The sequence below is a fragment of the Orycteropus afer genome, unplaced genomic scaffold (assembly GCF_000298275.1).
Source record: "Orycteropus afer afer isolate SDZICR_OR568_19922 unplaced genomic scaffold, OryAfe1.0 scaffold00489, whole genome shotgun sequence".
NCBI classification, from domain to species: domain Eukaryota; kingdom Metazoa; phylum Chordata; class Mammalia; order Tubulidentata; family Orycteropodidae; genus Orycteropus; species Orycteropus afer.
In genome coordinates, this window is record NW_006922076.1 from 2,031,907 (window position 1) to 2,042,696 (window position 10,790).

The 10,790-nt window shown below is 40.5% G+C and overlaps 1 protein-coding gene across 1 annotated transcript; it reads right to left on the reverse strand.

Annotated features, from left to right (window-relative positions):
* Positions 1-2,562: 2,562 nt before the first annotated feature.
* On the reverse strand, positions 2,563-4,200 carry ZNF891 (zinc finger protein 891). Its single transcript, XM_042782845.1, has one exon. The coding sequence runs from the start codon at positions 4,198-4,200 to the stop codon at positions 2,563-2,565; it is 1,638 nt and encodes a 545-aa protein (XP_042638779.1).
* Positions 4,201-10,790: the final 6,590 nt, after the last annotated feature.

Here is a 10,790-nt window from a genome sequence, read left to right on the forward strand (position 1 = left end):
GTAGTATCACTATGGAAGTAGATTGCCCAGCCTTCCTTCCGAGCAGTGGCTGGTGGGTTTGAACTGCCAGCCTGGTTCACAGTCAAATGTCTTAGGCACTATGCCACCAGGGCTCCTTAGTGACCCTACAGTACACAGTAAAACAACATAGGCTTTAAATCTTCACAGAAACATACTGACACATCTTACTCTTTGTCTTGCGGAGCAGCTGGTGGGTTCCAACCACTAACCTTTTGATTGGCAGCTGAGTGCTTTAACCACTACACCACCAGGGCTCCTCTGCAGAGAGCAATGAAAAATGTGAGTTGCCAACACACACATTCCCCAGCAGAGATCAAAGAAGGGAACACTACCTTCTTTGATACAAGTGTTCTTTTAAGTTCTATTTGTTGTTGTTAGGGGCTGTCGAGTCATATCTGACTCATAGAGACCCCATGCACAGCAGAGAAGTCCTGCTCCAGCTCCATGATCCTTGCTATACTTGGTATTCTTCCTTTCCTCTTTAGAGAAATGTGGATGTATCCCTTCTCACAGCAAACACCAATCCCATTTGTGCCCCAGGTACCTCCATGTCCTTTTCGTTAACTTTGTTATTGGCTATCCTTCTTTCCTATGCCTGTATATTTAATCTGTACTGGATCCATCACATTATGGTTTAAACATGTTCCAGTTTCTCATTTTAAATATATTTTCCCTTCACATCTTTCTTCCGCTGCTATTCTTTCCTGCCGTTCACACCTTTTTAAAGAGTGTCTGTACTCAGTGTGGTGTTACTGGTTCCTAAACTCGTCTCAGTCTAGCAGCCATCTTTAACCACTGCAGTGTCAGCAGGATCACCACCAATTTTCACATTGCTTACTGCTCTGTATGTTTTAGACTTTCTGACATCTACGGAGCATTTCAAACAATTGACTGCACCTTTTCTTTGGAAACACTACTTTGCCCTGTTTTGGTGAAACTCCACTCCAGCTTTTCCTCTTAACTCTAGTTCCATTTTATCCTGTCGTTAAGTACACGCATTCAGGGTGAGTAGGCATTTGCTTTACTCAGTCCATTTTTCCAGTGTAATCCTAGTCACCGCCATAAAGCCTATTACAGTCTGGATGCTTATATTGCTAAAATTTATATCATCCTAGATGACTCCTGAGGGAGCTATGGTGGTGTAATGCCTAAGGTATTTGACTGCTAACCAGAAGGCTGGCAGTTCATACCCACTAGCCACTCCTTGGAAGGAAGATTGGGCAATCTACTTTTGTAGAGATAGCACTTCGGGAACCCAAAGAGGGGTTGCTATGAGTCGGAGATGACCTGATGGCAATGAGTTTGTTTTTTTTTTTTTTTTTGGTTTAGATGACTTCTGAGGTCTGGATCTACATATCAACTGTTTATCTGAATGTCTCATCATCCTATAAAGTTAACAAGGCTAAAACCGCAACTGTACTTCTTCCTTTCGGTGTATGCTGCTTCTATATTTTTGTTTCTTAGCAAATTTTAGCTATTCTGTTCAGAATTTGCAAGACCAAGTAGCATAATTTTAAGGGCTCCACTTAGCCTTTCAAATTAGTAACTTCCCTTTTGTTTGAAAATTGTGTTTCTGATGCTGAGGTATTGGGACTCTCTTCTTGTGTCTTGGCTCCATTTATGTTCTGCATAAGTACAAAAGTTCTTTCAAAATTCCTCTTCTACTCTGTCTCTCATACATGCCTATCCCGATTTGTGTATCCAACATAAAACATAACTGCATGCCAGTGGAGTCTTTTTAATTTTTTTTTTTTTAAATAAGCTTATTTTTTTTTCCCACATATAAAGATACCCTCATATAAGCGGTGCAGGGCTAGTACAGCTATTTTAAGGTGCGTTTGTCAGAATCGACGTGATAGCCGTGGATCTGGGTCTTGGTGTACTAGGATCTCTTCTATATCATCCTTGTCATTGTCACTCTCCTGGTCTAGTTCCAGGAATGGTAAATTAAAGTAAGAATATGGAGATCAGAAAGGCAGAGTACAAAAATGAAGAGAACAAAACAGATAGGTCCGTCCTCAGTGATACTAGTCTATGTCTGATTGACCAGAAATGAGAGCTATAGCTATCCTTGGCTGTAAGAAAGCTGAGAGGAGTTTAGTAACTGGACACACTGTTGTCCTGAGTGAAAATGTGTTCATAATAATGAAAGATATTAGATTGCCTACTAGCAATGACTGCCACATTGGGCCACAGAGCAACTCTCAAAATAATACCAATAAAGCAGTATTATACAGTTCAAATACTCTGAAAACAGTGCAGTTAACTTAGAAAACTATCACTGAAACATGAACAAACTCTTTATATCTCACATAGTAAAAATTCCTAATTCAAAATAGTCCATGGATCAAAAAAGTCATAATAGATAATAGACAAGGTAATTAAACCAAAACTAAAATATCATAGGTAAAAACTTGTGTTTTATAGCCATAGAGATGTTTAGAGGGCCATGTATAGCCTTAAACACTTGTAATAGAGAACAAAGACAGACGCAGTGAGTTTAGAGTCTACCTTAAGATACTGAAAAGGGCAACCCTACAGTTACATGATTTCTCTCTCAATATGAATTCTCTTGTGAATGATAAGTGAAGAGCTCTGACTGAAGGCTTTTCCACACTGAATACATTCATAGGGTTTTTCTCCAGTGTGAGTTCTCACATGTCTCCTAAGGGAAGAGGAAACACTGAAGGCTTTCCTACATTCCTTACACTCATATGGTTTTTCCCCAGTATGAGTTCTCACATGCATTCTAAGGGATGAGAGACCACTAAAAACTTTCCTACAGTCATTGCATGCATACAGATTCTCTCCAGTGTGTATTTTCTTGTGCACCTTAAGGTGAGAGCTTGTGTTGAAGGCTTTCCCACAGTCACTGCATTCATAGAGTTTCTCCCCAGTGTGTATTCTCTTGTGCACTATAAGGTAAGAGCTTGTGCCAAAAGATTTCCCACACTCATTACACTCATAAGGTTTCTCTCCAGTGTGAGTTCTCACATGAGATTTAAGAGATGTTTTTTGACTGAAAGCTTTTCCACACAGATTACATTCATAGGGTTTCTCTCCTGTGTGTATTCTCAGATGTCTCCTTAACGTTGAGGAATCATTGAAGACTTTCCCACATTCCTTACATTCATATTGTTTCTCTCCCATGTGACTTGCCTTGTGCAAAATAAGATTAGAAATCCTTTTGAAGGCTTTTCCACATTGGTTACATTTATGTTTCTCTCCAATATGCGTTTGCTCCTGCTGATTAAGGAATGGAGGATAAGAGGTTATGTTCTTTTTATTACACTCATAGTAATTTTTCATGATATGGAAATTGTTATGCCTAGGTGATATATTATGCTTGAAGTGTACATTACAACTAGAGCATGCACACTCTTTTTGTGCTGCTTGAGTTCTTTCAAGATGCCATACAGCTCTATCATATTCATGACTTCCATAGAGTTCACATAGTGAGTATTTTTGATAATTTTTCACAGCTGAATTATATTTCAGATGTTCAATATCTGAGTCACATTTACAGCAATGTTTGCTGGTGGAAACTCTCAGTGAAGAATCAGGTTTTGAGCCAAATTTAGAGTTTTCCTCAAATTCATCATGGTCATAGAATCTCTCCTGAGATGCTACTTTCCTTTGTATGAAGTTCACTTGTCTCAAATGTCCTTTTGGAATCTTGTGCTGTTTTCTGATCTTACAGCATTCCCAGTTGTCTCCTAATGTAAAGGACCAGTGATTATCCATTGTCAGTCTTATCATTTTCATTCTTTTAGATGGCTTTTCATAAAAAATGCTCTGCTTAGGAGTTAATTCTTTGGTTTTAAGTTGATTCTTCCAGCCTGAACAGGTAGCTTGCGAAATTCTCTTTTTCATAGTTCTTCTTTCTTCTTGATCTAACTGGGAGATTACAGTTGGCCTGCATAATTGATATTCCACTGAGGTGAGATTTCTGTAATTTTCCAACATCACATCTCTGTACAAATTTCTCTGAGTAGGGTCCAGCATTGCCCACTCCTCCTGTGTGAACTCCACAGCCACATCTTTGAAAGTCACTGATTTCTGGAAGCTGGTTGTTGGAAATCTAGCCCCCATCTTTTCCTGCTTACTATTTACCATGTGGAAACAAGCAGAAGCCTGTGCAGGCAGAGCCCATGTTGGGGATAGGTCAACAGCTGCCATCCTGTGTGCATCTGAAAGTGACAGCCTCTACAACAGGGCAGAGAGATCAGGATGTGCCTCTTGGTTCTCTGATCCAGTTAGAGCAGGGATGCATTTCGCCAAGCTTAGGTGTTTGTTTCTCTGCAGGTGTTCTTCCTGTAGCCAAAAAGGCAAGTTCAGGTAAAAGAAGAGATGTGGAAACACAGCCCCATTGAGGGCAAAGTGAAATAATAAAAAAAAAGGAAAGAAAAAGAAAGATTTGTAGCCCCACCACTTCCCAGCAAGGTCTGGCCTACTTAACATCTTTATCAAGATTTGTATTGATACTCGATACAGTCATCTTTGGCCCTCTTTCTAGAACTGTTGTCCTGGCTACTGCAGTGGTGTCCCCTGTAGGTCACTCCTGAACCCATTTTTCAAAAGGGGAAGAAAGCTAAAGCTAAAGAGAACCAGTCAAAAATACATGGCTGTTGGATTAAGTTTCATGCATCATTTACAACTATTCTAGTTAACTTTTTGAACAGGAAAAATAAATTCCCTTTTAAACACAATTGTTCCAGGTAAGCTTATTTGTACAGTCTATAACTTGGTATTTATCTGAATGACCTTACATACGGTGATTAGACCTATTGGCTTTATTAAGGAATTTTATTGGCGGTATTAAAGATAGATGATGTGTCTTTCAAGCAAGTGTTTATTTGATTACTTCCAATTTAATCTTGCTCACAAAAGTTCACATTTTATGATAATTTATTCTATCTAAAACTTGAATGTGACCAGAAGACAAAGCAGTGCACATGACCTACATTCCAAGGTTTGGAAATGAGGCTCTAACAATGTTAGTGACATAAGTTTCCTGAAGTACTTCCTTGAATAGATCTGACTTGATGGCAGTGAATATTCAGATAAAACTGGTCACAGTGTGAATGCAAAAGATACATGCTGGGAGACTTCAAGATCATAACAAATTACAAGATCATCTACTGTATTATTTCTAAAGACCTTGCTTTTTAAAGATTAGCTGATAGCATGCAGGCCTTGCATCTAAGAATTACACTTAAATGGACAAAATTATAGAAATGGCATTTTTATTTAGACAAAGATCTTTGACAGGTAGATTGTACTACATCCCTAAACCAGAGTTTATATAAGTCTGTCAAATAAGTGTGAGTTAAATAAGGGTTTGTCTGATTTGTTCATTGCTGTGTTCCCAGCACCTAAAAAAGTCCCCATCACATGGCAGATAGCCAACAAACATTTACTGAGTAACCTGAATGAATCTATGACTAAGTTTATGGGGGATAATTTTTCAAATCCACACTCTCTGTCAAAAGGAAAACAAAATCAGAAATCAAGGCTTTCTCTTTAAGAAAGGAAATGAATTTGCCTTCTGGAACAAGTTGTTAAGTTAAAAATGGTACTGTTGGTTCATTCACCCATTCCTCAGGATTGTATTTTTTTTATTTATAAAAGTAATTACAAAAACTAAACAACTTTACTAAACAAGAAAACGTATCTGAACGAAGGCGGATATTCAACATGTTCCTGAAAGGGAAGATTAGATATTACAAATATTACAATTTTTTCTCAAACTAGAATTCCATTGAGATTTTGATTTAACTACATATAACGAAGAGGGATCTTCTGAAACATGACAAGCTGATTTTAAAAGTTTTACAGAAAAATGAATGTACATGAGTAATAAAGGCAGTTATTAAAAGAACATGAAGCTTTGTCCTATTATATTTCAACATGCATCCTAAATCTCTAGCAGAACACAATGATAATGGGTAATAATAGTAATAAGAGTAACTTCAACAGATTCACATGTAGCTAGATATTTAGTATGTTATAAAGGCAGCACTTTAAATCAGTGGGGGAAAGGATGAACTCATCAATAAATGCTATCAGGTCAAATGGCTGTTTGGGAAAAACATAAATCCTGCCTTACAATCAAAATACAGATGGGTCTAAAGTTAAAATGCCTAATAGGAAAAAAAGATGTTTCAAGGAAACAGGAGATCGAACATGAGAAGAGCTAAGGGGATGGATGAGTAAAAGGAGAAGCTGGACTTTGCCTGTGTGCTGCATGTCTAGATTGTAGGACGATGGAAGGATTTGCAGTTATGTGTTCAGGAGAAAAAAAAGTAAGACTGTGTGACAGGTATGACCTAGAGGAAATTGGAATTGAGATGTATTTTACATGTTTAGCAAAAACTAATCAAATGAGTGGTGCACCTATGGTATTTTCAGTCGCCTCGTGCATGCAAAAGAAGAACAATGAATAAGGAAGACCAAAGAATTGATACCTTTGAATTATAATGGGGGCAAAGAATACTAAAAATACCATGGACAGCCAGAAGATTGAACAAATCTGTCTTGGAACCAGTACAACCAGAATGTTCCTTAGAAGCAAGGATGGCAAGACTTTGTGTCATGTATTTTGGACATGTTATTAGGAGTGACCAGTCCCTAGAGAAGGACATCATGCTTGGAAAGTAAAGGGTCAGCAGAAAAGACAAAGACCGGCAACAAGGTGGTGTGACACAGTGGCTGCAACAACGGGGTCAAACGTATCAACGATTATAGGACTGGGTAGTGTTTCCTTCCTGGACACAGTGTTTCTGTTCTGTTGTATGGACAGTTCCACTCTGTGTCAGAACTGACTTGGCACCTAACAACAACAATCAAATGAATTAAAAGGACAATCAGGAAAACGAAAAGTTGTACAAAAATAACCTTACCATTCATTGTCTCAGCAGTTAAAACTATTTGCATAGCTATGAAAATAAAAAACATATATTTTGCCAAAAATTGTCAGAGAAAAACATTTGCAATATAATTATAATGTTATTTAAAGATGTGGGGAGAAAAAGGTGTAGGGCGTAACAGCTATAATTCTCATTTAGCACAGCAAGATTTAAAAATTTCACAAATTGATTAATAAAAAAATGCTGAGACAATCTGCTTCATTATCTGAAAGTGGTTACTACTGGAGAGAGAGTGAGAACAAAGGGGCCTGCTGTGTTTATTATGACTCTTTTAGCATAAACAAATGAGAAACAAAAACAAACCTGTTGCCATGGATTCAGTTCTGCACGGCAAACTCTTGAGTTATCATGGATATCAGATCCATAGGGTTTTCTTGACTGTAATTCTTACAGAAGCAGATCACCAGGCCGCCTGTGGTTCCGCTGGGTGGGTCTGTACCACCATCCTTTAGGTTAGCTGCTGAAGACAAACTGTTCACACCACCCAGTTGACAGTTTTAAATGCACCTATGTCTTGGGAAAGTGAAAAAATGAAAAAGAATAGCAAATTAAGTAATTGAGACACAGAAAAAGAGCAACAAAGTAAAAAACTAAAAGAAATTAACAGCAAAAATTAACTAATGGGAAAGAAAACCAAAACACAAATCACCAACCAAAAACTGCCCCTTTGAAAATACCAATATAGATACATATCTTGAAGGAAAAATCAAGAAAAAAAAGTGGGTGCAGATTACTATTAGGATCAAAAAAGAAAAATGAACTATAGTTACGGAAGTGATTTTTAAAATATTACTGAAAAGCTGTGATCTAAAAAAATATGAATTTCTTTATGTTAATATATTTGGAAATTTAGATGAACAATTTTCTAGAAAAACATAAATGCCAGAAATACCAAGTAGGAACTATAGAACCATAATTAATCAAAAACTATTTAAAAAAAAATTTAAATCAGAAGTCAAACACCTACCCACAAAAATGCTAAGCCCAAGTTTCTGCATGCTAGTTGTACCAACTTTCCAGGGTAAAATAATTACTCCTGAGCAAACTTTCACAGAACAGGGAAAAAGAAAAAGCTATGCTGCCCAGATTATTGTAGAGACTTGTAATTTCTTCTTCTTTTTTTTTTTTTTTTTTAATTTTTGTGCTTTGGGTGAAAGCTTACAGAGCAAATTCATTTTTCATACAGCAGTTCACACACATTTTGTCATAAGCATTGACTGTAATTCCCCACAATGTAACAGCTCCCTTCCCACTTCCTCCCCATTGTTACCTCTTCCCTGTGACCTTTCCTATGCATTCCTGTCCCCTAAACTATCTCCTTGTGCAATTACTACACTTCTCTTCTCCCATGATTGACCCGTCTAAGGATGTAAATGTTCACCCTATATGCCTGTCTTGTTTGGCTGGAAGCCATGGGAGTGAGTTCAATTCAAGACCTGAAGGGTAATGAAGGGCCATAGTCTCCTGGGTTTCACCAGGCTCTATCAGACCAGTAAACCTGGTCTTTTTTTTTCCCAAATGCTTTTGAGTTTTGTTCCACATTGTTCTCCACTCTGTCCAGGAACTGCTGCACTGATACCCCTCTGAGTGGTTGACAGTGGTTACCTGGGCACCACCTAGTTCTTCTGGTCTCATGGTCATTACATGTTCACATTTACATGTTTAGCAAAAACTAATCAAATGAGTGGTGCACCTGACCCAAGTTACGGTATTTTCAGTCGCCATGGTCCACTAGTCCCTTGGAGTAATTGTTTCTATGTATCTTTGGTTTTGTTCATTCTTTTTTGCTCTGGATGAGGAGAGACCCGTCGTTGCATCTACATGGCTGCTTGCAAGCTTTTAAGACCCGTGTTGCTACTCAAAAATGCCTTAGGCAGTAAGCCACCACAGCTTCAAACCCAAACCAAACCAAAAGTAGGATGCAGAACAATGTCATTGTGTAGTACGTTATGCCAATTGAGCTTGATGTCCCCTGCGACCATGGTCCCAGGATTCAGGTCCAACAACTTGCTCCATCAGGGTGGCTGACTGTGCCTAAGAAGTTATCCTAACGTTGCCCCCTATTAGTTCTAGTTATATGGACATTCCTACAGCACATACAGGGAGCTCTGGTAGCATAGTGGCTAAGGCACTTGACTGCTAACCAGAAGGCTGGCAGTTCAAACCCACCAGCCACTCCCCGGAAGAAAGGTTGGGCAATCCTACTTCTGTAGTGATACTGCCTCGGAAACCCAAGGAGGGGTCGCTATGAGTCAGGGCTGACTCCACGGCACATAACAACAACAACAACAGCACATACAAGTAAGTATGTAGAAATATAGTCTGCCAACCTTATAGATGGTCATAGATATATTCCCTTTTGCCTATATTTGTAAATTCTTGTAAATAAAACTGAGCAAGTATAGTACAAATAAAGATTAATGTCAATTTTGAATACAGATGAGAGTGTCCTAAGTAAAATACTAGCAAACTGAATATAGCAGTGTATTAAAAGAATAATAGGACGCCACATTTAAGCCGGGTTTAACCAGGAATGCAAGAATGGTTGCAAAGCACAAAAACTTGGTATGATTCGCTCCGTTAGTATACTAAGGTTAAAGCAGACTCCAGAAAAGTTACTGAATGAAACGAAAATGCTATCCTAGCTCATCTCACAGAACAGAGTCACTGTGTAACCTGACTGTGACTTTAATCCAGCCTCCTCCTTCAGGTCTGGAGGAGTGAATGCCCCACTTTCCCCTCGGGTTTTCCTCTCCAGTTTCTTTCCTCTGGCAAGTGCTTCCACCTCTGTGGTCTTCATTTCTTTTCATGCCCACCTCCTTGTAAGGCAGAGCCCTCCCAGTCAAAGGGTTCCCATATGCGCGGAGTAGAACTGCTCCACGGGTTTTCCTGGCGGTGGTCTTTTGAAAAGCTGATCGCCAGGCCTTCCTTCCGCGCCTCGGGTGCGTGCGTGCGTCTGTCTAACGCCACCCTTTGGTTAGCAGCCATAGCAAACCACTTGCCACTTGACCAAGATGGCTCTGCAGGGACCGTGTGATGAGAGCCATTCTCAGTTCCTAGACATCTCAGGCCGTGCTAGACCAGCACGCACCCAAGGGCTGGACGTTAGGGAAGACCGCAAGACTAGAGATCCCGCCGTTAGCTTACCCGGGATGCTTTTCAAAGCAGCCACTCAGAAGTAACATCGCGGAAGCCAGCGACCGCCGCCCTACACACCCTGTGAGAACTCTGCACTGGCGTTCCCGTTCGAGAACTGGGACGGAGGGCTGCCCTTCCCCGGCTCGTTTGCTCCCGTTTAGGGCCACTCTGATAAACTTTCTTTCACTGCCTTTGTGTGCGGGGGCTGACTGAAACTGCGTCTTCAACCAAACCATCCCGGGCACTTACAGCCCTGGAGCAGCGGGTGCCCCCAGCCGACCCCCTGGGTGGCTGCAAGGCCATGTTCTCCTGATCCGCTGATGACTGACACACAACGCTCCCAGAACGCTCCCCACCCTTCCTCTTACTCGCCCGGCGGCGCGGGCGAGTTCGTCAACCTTTTACAGATTACACGGCTCACCTGTTCACGGGGTACAAGCGTCCTGGCATCAGCACGACCCGATCGCCAAGCTGACGCCACTCAGCTTTAAGTATAAGAGACAGAAGAGCGCGTCCCGCGCCCCGAGCTGGGGGTAAGGAGGCAGGGCTCTGCTCCACCGCAGCACCCCAACGGTCCCGGGCGGGCGAGACCAGAACTACAGATCCCAGGAGATCTCGCGCCGCGCTTCCCCCACCGCGGAGGGATTCTGTACTACGAATAATGGCTGCGACTCTCGGCGGGAGGTTGGCGGCGCCGGCCTA